The 20,620-nt window shown below is 35.5% G+C and overlaps 1 protein-coding gene across 1 annotated transcript; it reads right to left on the bottom strand.

The window, feature by feature from the left end:
• Nucleotides 1–657: 657 nt before the first annotated feature.
• Nucleotides 658–4,363, bottom strand: LOC110913483 (ABC transporter G family member STR2). The gene is made up of 3 exons (XM_022158309.2): nucleotides 3,883–4,363; nucleotides 2,733–3,460; nucleotides 658–1,839 (listed from the first exon to the last, which is right to left on the bottom strand). The coding sequence occupies exons 1-3, from the start codon at nucleotides 4,321–4,323 to the stop codon at nucleotides 858–860; spliced, it is 2,151 nt and encodes a 716-aa protein (XP_022014001.2). The 5' UTR covers nucleotides 4,324–4,363; the 3' UTR covers nucleotides 658–857.
• Nucleotides 4,364–20,620: the final 16,257 nt, after the last annotated feature.

The raw sequence follows: 20,620 nt of genomic DNA on the forward strand, positions 1-20,620 counted from the left end.
TAGACTAATCCTAACTTGGTGGCCAAGGCATTACCATATTAATTAGGGTTATCGGATTTTATCACCGCTAACTATTGACTATTGGCCACTGCCAACCCCAATTATCACTTTGACGCCCGTCACCCTCAACTTAACATTTAGTGTGTTCTGTTACCACATTGTTAACTGATCACTAACTTTTGATCCTGTTACTATACATTTTGGGTGTCCTAAGATCCCTATGACACCCTCAAAAGTATAGTAGCGGGATCTAAAGTTAGTGATCAGTTAACGATGTGGTGACAGAACACACTAAGTGTTAAGTTGGGGTTACGGACGTCAAAGTGATAGTATGAGGTGGCAGCTGCTAATAGCCAATAGTTTGTAGTGATAAAATCCAATACCCTATTAATTATAATGTAGTTAAGAAACTTAACCAATTTAACATACTTGTTAAATTTGATCCCTCAATTTCACCACCTTGTCACTTTTTGCTTAAACCCATTAATAAACCCATTTAATTACCAGGTTGGACCCCTTGCTTGGGCCAAACAACAACTGAGCCAACAAATTTACCATGTCTATTTTGGTTACTTTTTTTTTTTATCAACTTGTGTATTCTGGGGATTTACCCTTAATCAGTCTTCCAGCATGTTTGAAATACTCTCAAATCTGATGTTATGGAAACCATGATCAAGCCAATATGTCATTGATATATTATTTGAATGAACCTCATTTTGTCTGTTTGTACTTATGTTTTGGGAATTACAACTCTAATCAACTTCACATGTCATACATATCCCCTCATATATAACAAGATTAAATGAAACATAAACTGCAACCGTCTAATTCAAGATCACCCTTTTCTTGTAATCCACTTATGTCCTCTGGTTCTTGGAAGCAAAACGAAGAACAATGTAAAACAATATCCTATATAGGACCGCCCATCCCAACATTATGTAAATCTTTATCCATTTCGGATTCTTTTCATGAAAAATGCTCAGCGACTTTAGAATGTCAACTCCTGTCACGTTTGTTCCTATAAGAGTCTGACCGAAAACTTCATCCCTTTGGTACTCGTTTATCAGCAGCCCCTCATACGGGTATGTCATCGTCGAAACCTTATTCATCCAAGTCCAGTAAGGCGGAATATCACGGCTATTCAAGAAATACCCACAAAACAAGAAAAACAAAGCTGTAAACGCGATAACAGCCGCATACCCAAGAATGTAATTAGGGACAACCGAGCTAACGAACACGACGAATGAGTTTGTGGTGAGGAGGGACACATAGAGCATGATCAAGAAATAAACAAAAGGGCCTTCTAGCCGTAATGCAAACCAAGTGATACCAGCATACACTGCAGCCTGAAGTAATAGAAATGGTAGATAAGTTATCAACCCTGCAATGGTGTATGAAGAGGCGCGATACGCATTATGCGAAGTCTCTCGAACGAAGATAAACCGCTCTTGGATGAATGCGGGGACAGCGTCGTTTGATGAGAAGAAAAACAGGCAGACTGTAAAGATGAAGTAGCTGAGGCGGTCAGTTATTCCTTGCATTGTGGCTTTAGGTCTCATGAACAAAGTGGCCATCATAAACCCCATGATGGTCAGCACCATGAGCCGTGAAAGAAATAGTTCAGGGGTTCTTCTGATGTTTATAAAGTTTCTGCGCATCAGGACCCATGTTTCTGCAAAGAATGAGTTTGCAAATTTGGGACCGAGATGGTTATATTTTGCAGTGTTTGGTGCATTGTTTGGGGTGAGATAGTCGTCTTCGTTGACCGTGTAGTCACTACTGTGTGGAGTTGGGGTTCCTATTATAATATCACTCGAGTTGGTGTAGTAGGGAGAGGCACTGTATCAAAAGGAAGACAAAGTCAAGAGCAAGAAGTTCAGAAATTTAGATATTATGTTTTGGGCAAATTGAATACGTTGACTGCTAAATGTTCATACCAGATTTAGTCATTAATGTTTCCAAAATTACAAGTTATATAGACAACTAATTCATAAAATAAATACAAAACTAACAATGTAAGGAAATTTTACAAGTTAAAATTTGACAAATAAAATTAATAAAAATAGTCATTAAATTGTGCTAATTAACGTATTTCATCCAGTGATACCATGATGCGTGTTCAAAAATTCTGTCTTAGCAACATCTAGACCAACGGGAGGGCCAACCTTGCGTTAAATAATTAAAAAATATATTTTTTACAATCAAGAAAGGGCCACTCTTGTGTGCTAAAGTAATAAACAAAAAGTTTGTTACTTTAATTATTGAATTATTGAAGTTAAAGAATTTTTTTGCAATCCAAGAGATAACAAATATAAACTAAAAATATAAAATCAAATTCTATTATAATATAAGATTTGTAAAACAACACGTATCTTATAAAACAAAAAATATAAGAAAATGTTATATCTTATAAAACAATAAATATAAGAAAGTGTTATAACAAACGTGCTTTTTACAAAATCTTACTTTCATTAATTCCGTATTTTTGTATAATGATTCGAAAAAATTATTTAAGGAATAAAACGCCTCATGGAGTTTATTCTCCACTAAAGAATGAATTATTTAAGTTACATATATGGAGTTTATTCTCCACTAAAGAATAAATTAAGTTGCATATATTTTTCATAAGTTTAAGGAGTTTATTCTCCACTAAAGAATAAATTATTTAAGTTACTTATATTTTCATAAGTGTAAACTTTACTAACACATCAACAATACAGTTTAGTGGTTACCTCGAAGGATTTTGCATTCTCTGATCATTGCGCTTACGTGTAGGAGTGAACTTAAGGGAGTCCATGAGTCCACTTTGGCTCCATGACCTACCACTATTATTCCAAGGGCTTCTCACACTATGATCAAAATCCTTTTCTTGTTCGGACCGCCCAACGGTTTCGAGGTGAAGTCTCTTCCCTGAGGCCCCTTGATCATGGCTTGGTTTACCGCGGCGCGGTGGTGGCGTCGGAGAAGGATGGATGGTCGAAAACGACATTTCACTTTCTGAAAGTGGAGGGGGCTTCATACCCGTAAGAACAAATTCAGCCATTGCATCGACTCCGTATTCGGATTGATCATATTGTTGTATCACATCAATTAAAAACTCAATAGGGTTTTCGCCTTTAGGAAGTTTTCGGCCCATGCGGCCAAGATGGAGCCCCACGTCTTTCGGGGATCCTTGGTACATGAGTTGTCCGCGAGCCAATATAATGAGGTGGTCAAGGAGAACCAAGATTCGGTGCGAAGGCTGATGGATGGTTAGAACGACCGTGCTTCCGGTTCGGGCAATGTCGTGAACTTTCTCGATCACGCTCTGAGCACTGGTCGAGTCCAAACCTGAAGTGGGTTCGTCTAGAAAAAGCAAAGATGGTCCGTGGATGATGTCTACACCAATCGACACCCTACGACGTTCACCTCCTGATACCCCTCGAGTCCCTTCATCCCCGATGTATGTGTTCCTTGCTGTCTACACTTAAACAATTCAGCGGATAAGTGTTGTATTAGACCGCCATCTTAAGCTTTATGGGGTCCGGAAGCATATAATTTACTTATCATCTATGTGTTTTACGCATAGTTATAAACAATCCGAAAGCCTAAATTACCTACATATATATTTATCTAGAATCACTCCCCCGTTAGCCACCCTAATGGAATATAGTGCTAAAGTCAGCATATATATATGAATGAATATATGTTTAGATTTGATAAAAGTCGTTAATCGTTGGTGATCCATTCAACTCAAGCTTTGATTCTTTAGTTTTTTGTTATTTGGTGTTAAAATAATTTAATTCTGCTACTCACTTTCAACAAGTTCCAACTAGCCAAAAAGAAACCGATTTTGTAAATAATTGATAGAGATTATATATGAATATATGTTTAGATTCTTACCGATAAGCCTAGTTGCTCGATTAAAGTTTCAACACGCTGCCTCTTTTCAGCCCGTGGGATGGATCCTAACCGAAAATCAGCTGCAAACAATAAAGTTTCATAAACTGTTAGCATTGGGAAGAGCCGATCATCCTGCATAATGTAAGCAGAAGTTCTCTTGATCAAGCTCGGGCTCATCTCGGCCCCATCCAAGGACATCTTTCCCTTAAGGCTGCCACTAGCAATCCGCCCCGCTAACCCATCCAAAAGAGTAGACTTGCCAGCACCACTAGGACCCATAACCGCGGTGATGCACCCTTTCGGTGCATAACCTGTGATCTTATTCAACAAATCAGCTTCTTGCTTCACCCATTTTCCATCATCATTCTTCTTCTTCTTCATGACTGTATACGTTAGATTTGTGAACTCTAACCCGCCTGTAAAATTCATCGGTTTCACCATATCAATCACTGTATCAGGGCGGCTGCCCCTATAATTGTGACTCATTTTGAGAACTTTGGTTTCTAACTTGACTCTAATTGTTCAAGATTTTGATATAAATGCTTTTCAAATGTTGATAGTTTCATGAGGAGGGATTAAAAAACTTTTTTTTTTACAGTTAGATATGTGCATAGAATAATTAGGAGGTAATTCCAAAGCTTCATTGTTGTAAAGATGAAAACGATTTTCTTGTTTCCTTCATCGTCTCTTTTTGTTACTTTCTTGCAAAACTACCTTCACTACACTACTTGGGATGTTTTAAACGATACGCAACTTCGATAAGTTCGCTACATATGTTAGAAAGAATATTTCAGACAGCACCATTTTAACCGATTATTCGTGAAAGTACAAATGAAAGGAAGCAAGAATTTCAACTCCAGATGTAGCTGTCAGCAAGCAGTTTATTTTCTATAGATGTTTATGATTTTGTAGTAAAACATTTGGATGTTGCAAAATGGAAGATATCAATAAGATGGTCAGGATGTACATATCTTTTCTCAATTGATGCTGCCTCCTAACTTGTTGTTTTTGGCTCCGTTTACATATATAATTATTCCCTGCCATTCTAATCTAATTTTCTTAAAATTACCGTTATATAATATCTGATGCACCTATGTTATATTAATATAAATTAGAAGTTATGGTCCTTAGATGGTATGTCAATGGATGTAAGAGAGATTGAGACAACTGAGTTTCTTTCACAACATGAATTGTGACCCTTCGTGATATGGAGTTGATCTAAGAATTCAAACACTCGTATTTAGTTTTAACTCTTAAGTTATCAAATTTGATTTCGCAACATAAGTCGGGCCGAACTCTTAAAAATCCAATATTTTAACTACACAAAATTTTTCAAAATTTTCTATAGAATTAACACTACGAGGGAAAATGTAATAAGCAAAAATGAGTTTAAAATAATGGTTAAACCACCATGTCTTATTTCCACAAAACTAAGAACTAGAAAAATGTTAACCCAAGATAACCCTTGAACGTCGCTTTGGTAAACAGAACTCCAATGTTGACTCTATCTCCTTCGTCAACAGTTACCATCCCAATCCATCACCGGCCACTCAAATGCTTCTCTGAATGTTGTCATAAAAGGTATGAAAAATATTAGGTTATTGTTTTTAATTGATAACTATTAGAAATCCAGATGTGATAATACTTAGAAGAGCCTTGTAGTTATAATTACTATGTTAAATGTCAAGATTAATGAATAAAGTATCTTACAGAGAAATCTTTTCTATCACATTCTTGAACAGTCTCTTAACTATTCAATATAAGATCACAAAGTGATCAATGATCAAGATAAGTTACTAGTGTAGGGTTTGTGAAAATCTAAATCAAATTAGAGTGTAAATGTGTAATATGATTTACAAGTAAGGGAAATATGTAAAACATTACCATTGCCAAGTGTGACTATTTTTTCCCAAGTATGGGGTGGAACAACCTAGATGATCCGGTGATGGTGTCATGCGTGCAATGGCCTAGATTCAACATACCAATCGAGGAATGATGCAGGCCCAAGTGTAGAAGATCGGGTCATGACATTTCTGGAGGCCGATGATCAAGCTTTCAATGATAATTTACGAAAACGAGCATAACTCTGGCTACGGGTCTCCGTTTTAGGCGTTCGACCTGTCAAATCGAAACTTGAAACGAGGAGCATGTCGTGGCAAGGACCCAGAAGGGCCTTGTTCAAGTTTCGCCACAAAAACACATTTTAATGGGAGTTATGGACACTTTTATGTTTTTTCGGTGTTTAATGCATTTTGTTTTTGGACTTGTGGTTGGCCCATGGCCTTTTTGTGGCCCATTTTGAATTTATGTCTTTATTTATATTTTTCTCATGTAATTCTAATGGTCAGAAATCAATTTTGAGATTAATCACTTTTCACTTCAAATTCTCTGCCCTTTAGGTTGAATTTTGGGGGTTTGGGAAAGATCATCACCGGTATTCATAGAATCAACGTGATTTGTTCTTCATTATCGTATCACTCACTACATCAATATGCATCTTAGTTTCTATGGATCCCCGATAGAAATTGTTCTAAACAATCATAATTTGTAATGCCATACCAGGTCCCTTCTTTTACTCATATTCATTTCTTATTCAACGATCTGACATATTATAGCACCCACAAAATCAACAAAAGTAGGAACCCACAAAATATTTTTCATTCACATATTTATTTATGCCTACTACCACATTCCTGACTTCTGTTTGGGGCTTAGATGCCCCTACTGGTCTCCTACTGTTATACCACCATTAACTACCTTACTGATCAACTATCCTAACCCCTAAAACTGATTTCAATCCTTTGCATATGCCCTACAAACTACAAAAGATTTACTCCTACTTCAACCTCAATCAAAACATCAAAAGCCCGTACTTTGTATTGTTTCCAAGATTCTTTAAAACCTCATGGAACCACCCCTCTTGGTGTTGAGTTGACCTCCTCATCATTATAGCTTGTCCCTGATCCAGAATCTGCACAAAAATGGCACCATTTACAAATCTTGTATATATCGGTACCCCTACTAACATGATACGGGTCGTATAGTAATGCGGCCCTATGCCACTTTTTTCGCACACCTATACCAGCTCGTGTCAGTTTTCTCACCAGATAGATTGATATGACAGTGATATGACCAATACGGCCCGTATCACTTTTTTATCGCCCACCAATGTGAGTTGTATGTAACCATATGGCCCATATCACTTATTATGTCCGATCCACACGACTAGTATCGGTTATGGGGTGGCGTACCTAAGGACCCACATAAGTTGTTCAAACAACATTTGAGTAAATGATTGATTATTAGTACCGCTTGATGAGGAATCACTGTCAGAGCTTGAGTCACTTCTACCACTACCATTTACACCATCCTTCTCTATCTCAACTGATGGGAAATTTGTTAACTGCATCTCCTCTCCAATATCCACATCTTCTTCTCCAGCATCCCTTTCCCTGAACTGTTCTTCCACCTAAACATCCAATTCATTCAACAATCATCAGCAGTTGTTGATCCCAGATAGAGATACCCAAATACTTAATATGGCAAGTGATTTCAACAAATAGGAAAATATAGTGCGGAACTAGAAATAAAACTTTCAAGAAACAAGTTATAGAATTTTCAAGTGTATTAAATGAATTTGTAAAAACAAAGTTATTGGATATTACAAAACGAATACTCAAAGAATTCTAAGTGAATGGCAATGGAGTTTGTAGTGTGTGTATTGAATGCTAAGCACAACTCATTTAACCTCCGGGTTTGACATCTTTATTTATCGAGAGTCCAGATCTGTTGCTCTGCACAAAGGGACTTTTTGGCATATTCATCGAATCAGGTATTGCCAACTTGCTCCTTTCTGGGTTTGTGTCAGAGCTTATCTTGAAGACAAGTGGGTCTAGCAGAATTTCTGGTGACAGCTTACCAGAATTCTGATGAACTTGATCATCAGATTTCTGGTGATCAGACTTTACCAGATGATTCTGATGATAAATACCAGATTTATCATCAGACTTCATCAGAAAGGTCTTATCTGATAGTCTTCTTTGTTTTGATCTTCTCCTGATGCTTAGTTGAAGATGTATCTTTCTTTTCTTCGTGTCAAGATATCATGTAGGCACATATTTAGTAATACTACTTGACTGTATCTTCATTTTTTGCTCAGGATGATCATCTTTTTCTTCAATACTTATACTTAAAGTTTCCTAACAATTTCCCCCTAAGTATTGTAAGAAAAATAAACTACCTCATGACAAGTGAATCATAAAAAAAATTCCCACACAACGGAAAAAGAATTTGCAAATCAAGCATATTTTGAAACAAATTACATAATAGTAAAATTTAAAGACATGTTTTCAAAATAACTTCAAACGTTTGTGCACATTTCCTGACTTCAATTTCTTCTTGTAGGAGATGTATTTCTTGCAAATATCATACATATCCTTGTACCAGATTTTTCTTGTTTCCATTCTTCAATCATTTGTACAATCTCCTGTCTTTCCTTTTCTTTGTTCATTCCTCTCTTTCCAAGATGTTCCTGCCTTTTGTTCATGCACTTCTTAATAAATCTTAGTGTTTGGTTGGAATACTTGCAGATGTCAACACTTCTAAACAGAGCTTTGTTCTTTTCAAAATCTCTGTATACCACACTGTAGTTGTGTCTGTCTTTTATCTTTGGCAGTTTAATGATGTCTCCAGATCTTGCTTCTTCTATCAGCTCTGAGGGAATTGATGTATCAGGTGCAATGAGATAGACCTTCTTGTTATGCACATAGTCATAATTGATACACAGATCAAAGTCAGAAAAAGCTACTCTTTCAAATATCTTTATTCCAGCTTTTGATATGCTTTCCAATACTCTTCTAATAAATTGTGTGTTCCCTTTTTCTTTTTCATAGAACTCTTTCATGAACAGAATATCCAAGGGATGCAGCTTATCAGCATGGTCTCCATCTGTTACTTTCTCTTCTGCACCATTTTCTCTAAAAAGAGTATATATTTGTTCTACACATAGGTTCCTCCAGCACCATCAGTTCCAATCTTCTCTTGATCTACTTTCATGATTCTTTTCATTGGATTTGGATTGGTGTAGTGATACTCTGTAAACCTCTTTCTAGTCTTTCTTCCTAAATACCCAGTCTGTAAGGACTTGGTGGCTTTTCTTGCACATCTTCTTTGGTCCAATAGTATTCCACCAGATTGTATTCAGGGAATATCATGATATCCCTGTCAATCTCTTGAACCATGACTGATTGGGTTTTAGAGATCTTTCTTTTTACAATCGGTGGCTGTCTTGAGTTAGCTTCCTCTTCCCAGTCTTTCATTGATTGCTGGTTTATTCTTGTACTGATAACAGTGTCTCTTGAAGAAGTTGGCTTTGGACCAATTTGAGGGTTCTTGAGGTTTAATTTTGAAATAACCAGAGGAAAGGGAGATGCTAACCTTTTTTTCCTATCTTCTTTTGAGACTGCAGGAGGTGGACCCATTACAGTGGTTCCAGCTTCAGTGATGGTGTTGTGACACTTGGTTGTTGTGGAATTGACTTTGGAAGTTCCTTGTGAGATGCTTCAGGATTTCCTTAGGCTCAAGCTTAGCCAATCTGGCAATGTTGTAATGCATTCTCATCATGAGAGACTGCACTTCACCTACCAGTTTTGTGTTGTTGGCTACACTTTCCTTTACTTCAGCAAATTCAGTTTGATTCTTCTCCTGCAGAGTAGCCCATTCTTTTTTCAGTTACTCAAGGGCATCAGTGACACTGTTGTTGCTTGCCTTTAGAATGGTGATTTCTTCCAAGACATTGTTTGAGCTGCTTGATTGCTTTGACTCCACAGCATTTGTGACTTGTGTTTTGATTTTCTTCATTTCTGTGAAAATCTTTTGAATTTCTGATGTAGGAATGCTGGTTTCTGGTGTCTTTTCTTTCTGTCTCTACAGAGCTTTCAGTCTTTCAGTGTTTCTTTCATTCTGTGCCTTTATGAGCTCCACTGATTCGGATAAGGTCTTCATTTCTGCTCTTTGACCTTGTATCTCTGACAGCAACAAATCAAGCTTCTCTTCTACAGGATTCTTCTTGCAGACTTTCAATACATTATCCAAAACTGTTTGAAGATTTTCTTGTGACATGGGTGGTTCAGGGACATTTGGAACAACAGATGTTCCTCCTAACACACCAGCTGAAAAAACATTTGCAACAATTTTGGAAATGATTGGTGTACCTTTGGTTTTACCAGAATCCGGTGCAACCTTGGGTATGCCAGAATCATCTCCACTAGAAGTGAATAACATATTTTCACCCCGGATTTCCTTATGTCCTTGAATCAATCCAGTGAATAATTCTCCATAAGTTGTTGAGATAAACAAATTTTATCTTACCAGATTTCCTTAACCGGTTTCCTGATCTCCATCTGTTGGGATCTCATCCCCTCCCTCAATATCTGATTTAGAGTTGAGATGAAATGTACTAGAAACATCCTCATCAACAACAGTTTTTCTATGTTCAATTTTGTAAGATGCAGTAATTGAATCTTCTGAGTTAGTTCTTTTTAAAGAAGTGTCAATTAAAACTGTGTTTAAGAGAGAATCTGTACCAGCAACTTATGATTCATCAAAGTGTAAAACTTTAGTGTCTTCAAGTGTTGTACTAGCAACATGACATAATGATGAACTTCAGTTCCTTCATGAGTTGTTCCAGCAACATGAGACTCCTCATAATATTGGACTTCAGTTTCTTAGTGAGTTTCAAACTCAAAGTGAGTTGCAGCATCAGGATTCTAATATAACAACCCTCCAAAAATCCCTTAAAACACCCCTAACGTCCTAAAATACACTCTGTATGTGAGAAATGGACCCGAATAACATTTATATTAATGAAAAACAAATAAAAACAAATACACAAAGCCCTCGCGGGGCGCGACCCGGTCAAGCCAGGTCTGTCGCGGGCCGCGACAACCTGTTACTTGCTGGGCACTGCTTTAGCCACGTGTCCCATCCACGTGTCGAACCTACCTTGTGACTCACCAACCCTAAAACCGAGCTAAGGTTCCTCGCAGGCCGTGAAGGATATAGACAAGGCTCTCACAGGGCACGAGAGACCTCTGTCTCAGCTATAAAAGGGGCCGAGATGCAGCATTTCAACTTGTTCAAAATTCTAAATTTCTCTCTCAACTTCTGTAGGCTAAAACTATAGCCTAATACCCCCTAATCAGCGAAGCTCTGCGTCGTTGTAAGTATTATAACCCTCGATCACATATTTGTTACCCTATACGATCAATCTAGGGCTCCGTAACGCATGTCAAGGCTCTGCCTGACTCAGCCGTTGGTCTTCTGTCTCGTGTTACACCCGATTGATCTAGGACTCCATAATGCATGTCAAGGCTTTGCCATACTCAGTTGTTGGAGTTCTGTCTCGAGTTGTACGGTTAATGTGATTTGGGTTATTTTACGAACACATGTGCATTATGTAATTTCGATAGATAATAACCAGCAGAAACAACAGGAAGCTATAATATTACCAGGAAGCCTGTAGAAATACCTAAGTCTACAAATGTGAGTACATTCTCTTTTTCCTCACTGTTTGTAAGTACATTCACTTTTCTCACAATTTGTGAGTACATTTTCTTTTACAAACACTTTTTGTGAGTCAAATTGTTTTACCAAAACCTCAAATGTTTTCAAATACAATTACAGTGATTAAGTCTTTGTAATTCTACAATTGTTTCCATATTGTGGGGTTTGTATACAGTACTTGATAACCTTCATAATAGGCATGGGTATCTAATGCGTGATATGACCATAGTCACAGATTCGTCGAGTGACACATACTGAACGAGTAATTGTGTAGATATAAACATTGTAATCTCCCTTAATACTGTAATGTGTAACAACTGATGCTTTACAAAATGGAATGTACTTGCCAGTATTTCTTGCTGATAAAATGTTTTTAAAACTCGTTTCAGGTAACTTAGTGTGAAGCCAATAAAAGCCAGCTGGAGAGGACTGAAGGCTTAGAAAAGTGGCTATAAAAGTTACCTAAATAAAAAGGAGATCATGTTTTCAATAATTAGGGTTTATCCCTATAAATGTATTATCAGCAAAACTTGGGTTTTATCCCATTTATCTATTTTAAACATTTTGGTATCTAACTCTAATAAAAATATTTCCTAACTACGGTCCTGATGAAAATTTCTGCTGCCAAATTAATAAACACCCATATCATCTGATTGGTTCGCGGATCCCGCTCCCAAGGTGGGGTCGGAGGCTGTGACAGAAGGTGGTAGCAGAGCTATCCCACTTGTTTAAGCCCTTTAGGTGTTCTTCTAATACCTAAACCTTAAACATTTATGTTAGAAAATTAATATCTTGTGTGTTATTCTGTGAAAGTAAAATCTTGATCTTATGATTTTATGTCATTTTAAATTCTCGGTATGTGTAACCCCTATTTGTATCTTATAGTTATGTTATGTTTCATACTATATATATAAAGGGGATATATTAATATTCGTGATATATTATATATCATACTCATATGTATATGATTCAAAATAAATCTTATAACCTTATAATGATATTATGATATTAACATTAATGTCTTAATCAAAAATATTATTGATAACACCCTTGAGGTATAATATCTCTAAAATATCATAATATAAAATATTGTTCGATGCAGATAGTATGTTTTATGATTTATAATATAACCCAAATTTTTACTCGACCTAAATATATATTGTTTGTCAAAGTTTTGACAAAATATATAATTATATTAGTTTTGTTAAAATATAATATTTTAGCATATTTAAAACATGTTTATTGTTTAAAATCATATTGAAACAGGATTTTCATAATAACACTATATTATATCTGTATGAGCACAGGTACATTATCCTACATATACAATTACAAGGTAGGGGAATAGTGCCAGGCAGCTTGTCTGGCACTCCCCCATTGGACCAGCACATTTATTGTTTTATATTCATTTTAAAATTACGTTTTTGCCCCCAGCTCAAAAATAAAATTACGCTTTTCGTCCCCATCTCAAAATTACGATATTGCCCTCAATTCAAAAGTACGACTTTGCCTGGCACTCTCCCATTGGACCAACCAGTTTATGATTTTATATACACGATTTTGTCCCTCTTTAAAATTACGGTTTTGGCTCCAGCTCAAAATAAAATTACGCTTTTGTCCCCAGCTCAAAATTACGATTTTTCACTCCATTCAAAATAAAATTGTGGTTTTGCCCTCAGCTCAGAATTACCTTTTCGCCCCCAGTTCAAAATAAAATTTTGTTTTTGCCCCCACTTAAAAATTACGATTTTGCCCTCTGTTCAAAAATGTGATTTTTCCCCGTTTAAAAATACTGATTTCGCTCTCAATTCAAAATTACGTTTTTTCCCTAGTTCAAAATAAAATAATGTTTTTGCCCCCAACTCAAAATTACGATTTTGCCATCGGTTCAAAATAAAATTGTGCTTTTGCCTCAAACTTAAAATTATGATTGTGCCCTTAGTTCAAATTTATATTACGTTGTTACCCCCAATTAAAAATTACGAATTTGCCCCTGTGAAAATTTATATTTTTGCCCCAGTTTCAAATTTAGAGTACTGCCATTACTTTAACTTTTGTCAAATTACGATTTTACCCCAGTCAAAAAATATAACTTTCCTTCAGTTAAAAATTACAATATTGCCATTGTTTCAGTTTTTTTATCAAAACTATAAAAGTGTTTTGTTTTAATTGGTCGACTCGATTTAATTGTTTTTCGTATCAATGAGCTGACTAACACTCGCTCATTATTCGGCCATCGCCCCGCAACGCGGGCGGGGCATCAACTAGTTTATATACACATGGAAAAGTATGTAAATATATATAAAATATTTTATATTTTTCTATATAACCTGTATTAAAAAAATAAATGATATTTCATCCATAAAGTAAAAATATGTAGTACGGTATAACTATATGGTTTAAAATATATGTACGTAACATATATATACATATATATATATATATACATATACATATATACATATATACATATATACATATACATATATACATATATACATATATATATATATATAGATATGTATATATCTATATATATATATATGTATGTATATATATATATATATAGGGGAGGGTTATCTTGAGAACACTAAATTTTGTGAGAACCATGAGAACAAATCTCATTCATAGATCATCCTAAATTAAGGGCTAAGATTAGTTGGGTTTAAATGAAAAGGAAAAAAGCTGAATTAAAATAGAAAAGGGTATTATTGTCCAAACACAAAAAATCCATCTTCTCGAAATCATTCACCAAACGCAGCAACGGACTTCTCCTTCCCCATTCCGCGCTCCACCGAAACCCTCAACCGTTGATCATCTACACCAAATACACCGACGTACACTCGATTGGAAGCTCAAAAATCTGCTGATTCATCCACTCGGTACGCCTCTTATCTTCCCCCTTCTATCTGTTATGCAATCGCACCACTCGAAACCTACTTATAGAGTCCGATTTTGTGCTTTTTGGTCAATATTTATGTGTTGTTACATATTTTAGTTTGAAAGTAGTTGGTGTATGAAGGTTTTTAGCTAAAATTAAACATTGCAATCGTTTTGTTCAATCGAAGTTGTGGAGTTTGCGTGTAATTAATTAGTTGAGGAGGTGGTGGCTGTTTGTTGATTGGTTAGGGTTTTGAAGTATGTTTTGTTAGTGATTTAGTGCATTTTGTAATGCTATTGTACGCTTTGATTGTTGTATGTTTGTGTTCGTTGGGGTATTATATGGATGATGGAGTGATGCGGGTTAGATGCTGGATTGTAGTTTTGAAAGTGTTGTATTTGCACTGGAAATATGTGAAAATTAGTTATCTGAAGTTATGGATTTGTGTATAATAAAGCGATGAATGAGGTGGTGGCTGTTTGGTAACTAGTGAAGAGCTTATTGATTAGTTAGGGTTTGAAGCTTATTTTGCAACAGCTATGGTGCATTGTAATACTGTTTAATTTTGGACTGGTTGATGCGTTGATTGTTGTATATTTGTATTCGTTGGGCTATTTTACTTTCTTGCTGAGTTTACTCATATGTTTACTAATGACTTGACTTGAATAGAGTGCTTTTGGAAGTCTAATGGTATTGTTTACACATGTGTAAATAAGATATTTACACATGTGTAAGTAATCTATTTACACAAACATGTGAAAGTGTAATCTGTTTACACATGTGTAAATAAGATGTTTACATATATGTAAGTAATCTGTTTACACAAACATGTGAAAGTGTAATCTGTTTACACATGTGTAAATAAGATGTTTACACATGTGTAAGTAATCTGTTTACACATGTATAAACATGTGTAAATAAGTTGTTTACACATGTGTAAATAAGATATTTACACATGTGTAAATAAGATGTTTACACGTGTCAGTAATCTGTTTACGCATGTGTAAACATGTGTAAATAGGATATTTACACATGTGTAAGTAATCTATTTACACAAACATGTGTAAGTGTAATCTGTTTACACATGTGTAAATAAGATGTTTACACATGTGTAAGTAATCTGTTTACACATGTGTAAGAAATCTGTTTACACATGTGTAAATCATCTTGGTTAGCGTTGAATCAGAGTGATCAATAAGGTTACACATATGTAAATCATCCTGGTTAGTAATGAATTTGAGTGATTAGTCAATCTACACATGTGTAAGTAATCTAAGTTGATGATTAGTGATTAAGATGTTTACACAAACTGCTACTAATGCATATTACTTAAGAAGGTGGTTTAAAATAGTTTTGTGTATAATTTGAAATAGGAGGCAAAAAAAGGAAAAGAAAAGAAGCGATAACGAACAAGTCAACAAATAAAAAAAAGAAGACTACTGAAGCGGTTACGAAGAAAGCAAATATTACAAAAACCGCCAAATCCACAAAAAGGAAACCGAAAACAAATGTTAGGGAGCCTTTACTTTTCAGCATAAGAACAAGATCATCCCCAAGAAAGATGTACGAATGTTTATATGCTTTGACTGAAAAACAAAAGATGTACGAATGTTTATATGCTTTAGCTCCGGGTATGCTGTTTTACTCCTAGTTTCCCCGAGTTTGTCTACTGGATTTATTATTCTCTGGTGTGTTACTCCCGGTTTTGTTGTTTTGCTACTGGTCTCTCTGAGTTTGGCTTCTGGGTTTGTAGTCATCGGGATTGGGCTGATAAAAATCATCGTAACTTGTTGAAGGCCAGGGATTTTTTGATGCATTTGGGCCGTAGTCTTGTGATTCAGTTGAAGGCCCAAGGTTGGGACATTAAAACCCAAGTTATTTTGTTGCTACAATTCAAGCTGAAGACCCAATACAATGGGTTAAAGATCTCTATAAAGACCGTGGCGGACAGGGCCCAATGTAGGCTTCCGGGCCCAGGTAAACATGCACCTGCTCCTCAGATACAACAGTTATGGTCCAAGAACTGGTGGCATCATATGGTTTGTTCAAGGATTAAAGCTGGACAAATTGTTTAGTTATGGGATCTATTGATCAAGGCTGCTGGAAAGCTTGTTTTCGGTACGCATTCATGTTTGCTGGGGTTGTTTCGGGTTTGTGGGCATGCTCCGGGTTTGTTATGTGGCCGGCCGAGTGTTTTGTTGAGGTCCGAGGTTGTGCATCGGCTTAATTCTCCCTCCAGTGGCCTTGGTTTTGTGATTAACTCATGTCCGAAGCTGCGTTTCTAGCCCAAGTTACACCACCTAGGCTTCGGTTACATGCTGCTGCTTTATTCGTTTATAATGGCATGGAAAACAAATGACTTAAATATTGGTTTGGGATGTGAAAATCAGGTTGGGTTTGGTGTTTGTTGCTGATATTCTTTGGTGTATGGTTGTTTGAAGTTTGGGCAGGTTGAGGACTGAGGATGATGTTGTTGCTTGGTCGACTTCAAGGTTTTTGGGAAGCTCAAGATGGACTCTCGGATTTTATGCTTTAAATGTCGTTTTAATGTTTTGGCCGTGTTTGATTGTTTTTTTTTGGAGGGTTTAGGTTGTTTGAAACTTGTTGTATAGATTTATTTTTACGTTGTACTTGGGTCGGGTGTAGCTTTAAGTCTAGAATAGGTTAACTTTTTATTTCTAGTTTAGCTAATGGTCAGGGCCTTGTTAGGTTCTAATTGTTAGACCATAGCTAATGGTTTGGGGTTGATGTCTTCCTTTGGGTATATCCCGGGAAGCCCTAATACTTGTAGGTTGTAAATATCTTTTGTTATCAATAAAATTTACCGGGGTGTCGTCCCTATATACGTAAGATACTATATTGTTTAATTCACAGTTTACACATGTGTAAATGAACTGCAAATGTGTAAATCAGAAACATTTAATTGACAAGGAACAGTTTAAACATGTGTAAATGATCTGAAAATGTGTTAAAGCATAACCAAATTAGTGATAGTGAACAGTTTACACATGTGTAATTCAGCTAAATATGTATAAAACAATAATTTACACATGTGTAATTCAGTTGAACATGTGTAAAACAGAAACAAAATATCTGACAGGCAACAAATTTACACACGTGTAATTCAACTGCACATATGTAAACAAATACACAAATATTCGACAGTGAATAGTTTACACAAGTGTAAGACATATTTCTTAATAATACATGACGTTTACATATATGTAAAACACACACTTACACATGCGTAATCTGAAGACTTACACATATGTACAATCAACTGTTACACATACATAACGAAACAAACCAGTCATATAATAATATTGGATTAGTGATGATAAAATATAGAAAAGAAAAAGCCACCAAAAGAACAAACATAAAACGTAGATAATAATTACATTGAATTAATAAAGTGTACAAATAGTTTGAGCTTTTGTTTTCGAAGGACTATCAAAATTAAAATCAACTTCTACACTGTTTTAATAACTTTATTGATTTGTCGTATCGCTAGGCTTCATCTTATTGCTAACGCTACTACTACTACTACTACTACAGTCATCAGACTTCCTCTTTTTTCCTTTCGTTGTCAGTGATATATACAATGGGAACATCATTGGTATCTCAAAGTTGGTCCTGGTTTTTGACCCTGTTAGTCACCTTGCTGCAACGTCATAAGCACAAGCATCTCCTCTGCGGTACCAAACATCCCTAGCAATGCCTACACCACCCTATCATAAATAAAATAATATCAGCGAGTGAGTTGGGTAACAATTTGTGTATCTTGTAAATAAGTTTAAATGGGTTGGTTAGCGGGTCAAAACATATGACATTTATAGAAACTGTTACAAAAGATTATCTGAGTGTAGTGAAAAGTTAGGGCTGCTTATTAGAAGGAAATTAAGAATAGAAAGGAACATGTAGTGATTGTGTACATAATAGCTAGCATCTAATTGATGAATAAAAAAAGTATGTTGAACATGAAAGCTAATTGATTTAGTTTATGGGCATTACTAGTTCCACATAGCTTACAATACTCAAGCTTCATTGTTGGATTGTTACCGTTGGCAAAAGATACTTACAACATATCTTATAGCTCGAGGAAAACTGACAATCATAAATCCTGATTCGCGTTTCGGTTCTCCAACTTCATGTCGTTTTGACAATAAAATGAATAAAATTTCATTAGAAACTGACTTCCCATGATTCACTATTTCAGCAAACCAAATAACATCCAAACAACAATAAATATTATTCATTTTCTCGTAAACATTAAAAAAATTAACAACACATTATAGTCCTTCACAATTTCCACCTTCAATAAACATTAGAAAAAATTCCACTATGTTTGCCACAACTCATCGAAAACAGCAATTACAAGATTCCATTTCTCAAATCACAGTGCATTAAAAATTAAGTGGACCTGACGAGCTAGATGGGTATAACACCTAACTTCAATTCGATAAGAAATGCAATCTTCACCCAATTATGAACTTCATATAAAAACTAAAAATTAGGTTTACTTTCATGATGTTAAGCATTATCTGATCTTGAATTCAATATAGAAATCAAAACAAATCATTATGTTCAAAGAATGAATTATTGAAGATACCTGAAATTAGAATGGTTGAAGATCACATAATGAATCGCTGAAGTTGATTGAGAATCGAATGAATAATACAAACACCCATCAAAATCGAGTGTGAATGAACCGTAATCCAATATCTTCAAGCGTGGAGGAGTGAATAACCCTAATTTATGATATTTGAGCGTGAGTGGAGTGTGAATCGTATAATTACCAATTTATGATATAAGAGTTGATGTTGTCTGATATTGGAAAAAGGGGTTGTATAATTTCCAATTTAGTCTTTTCATTAAAACCAAGAGATATAAATGAGTGGTTGAGATTTGTTCTCATGGTTCTCACAAAAATGAGTGTTCTCATTTAAACTCTCCCCTATATATATATATATATATATATATATATATATATATATATATATATATATATATATATATATATATATATATATATATAGGGAGAGGATCATGAGAAAACTACATATATATGAGAAAACTAGAAAACTAATTAAAAGCCACTAAAATGGCACCATAAGATCACAAGTTTTCTTATCTTTCATTCAAGTATATTCGAGCATATTTTTTATGACATAAAAAAAGATTTATGGTGTCGTCTTGTTTTCAATACTATTATTACAGTAGTGCACATGTGCAATATAACATGTACTACAATGTGCATTACATGCTTAAAATTAGCTTTTTGAGTCTAGTTTAGCTTTTAGGGTTAGTTTTTTTTGGAGGTTTAGGATTAGGATTAGGTTTTTGGGTGTGGGGGGAGGGGGGTTTAGGTTTTTCGGGGGTGGGGTGGGGGGTGGGGGGTTTAGGTTTTTTTTCAGGTTTATGTTTAGGGTTTAGTTTTAGGTTTTCGGGAGGGTGGGGGTGGGGGGGTTTAGGTTTTTGGTGGGTGGGGGGGAGGGGTGTTAGGCTTTTGGTGGGAGGGTGAATTTAGGTTTTTGGGTGGTGTGGGTGGGGGGTTTAGGTTTTTGGGGGGTGTCGGTGGGGGGTGGGTTAAGTGGCTTACGCTTTCCGTATTAGTGCACATGTGCAGTACAACAAAAAAAAATTATTAATTTTTTTTTTGAAAATTTTTTTCCATACATAAAAAGTAGGGATTTTTCTATAAAAATTTGTAAAAAAAAATGGTATGTTTTTTATGTTTTTTTAGTTAGTTTTTTTGTTTTCTCATTTAAACTAGTTTTCTCATGATCCATCCCCTATATATATATATATATATATATATAGGACAAAAATCCGTTAGGAAACACCCTTTAAGTTTTTTTAAAAAAAAACTTTTTAGATTTTTTTTTATTTTTTCGAATTTTTTAGGTTTTTTGGGGGTTTTAGTTTTTAGCATTTTAGCTTGAGGGGTGGGGGAGGGGGGTTTAGGTTTTTTTTTTTTTTTTGGGGGGGGGGGGGGGGTTTAGGTTTTTTTTAGGTCTTTTGGGGGTTTTAGTTTTTAGCATTTAGCTTGGGGGGTTAGGTTTTTTTTTTTTTTTTTTTTTTTGGGGGGGGGGGGGGAGGGGGTGGGTGTTAGGTTTTTTTAGCTATTTTAGGTTGTGTTCACATTGGTTCTCGCGGTTCTCGCATGAACCTTTCCCTATATATATATATAGGGAGAAGATCATGCGAGAACCACCTCTTATTGTGAGAACCGCGAGAACCAATGTGAACACACCAAAAATGCCTAAAAATAGCTAAAAATCACACAAAATTTTT

The sequence above is a fragment of the Helianthus annuus genome, chromosome 15 (assembly GCF_002127325.2).
Source record: "Helianthus annuus cultivar XRQ/B chromosome 15, HanXRQr2.0-SUNRISE, whole genome shotgun sequence".
Classification (NCBI taxonomy): domain Eukaryota; kingdom Viridiplantae; phylum Streptophyta; class Magnoliopsida; order Asterales; family Asteraceae; genus Helianthus; species Helianthus annuus.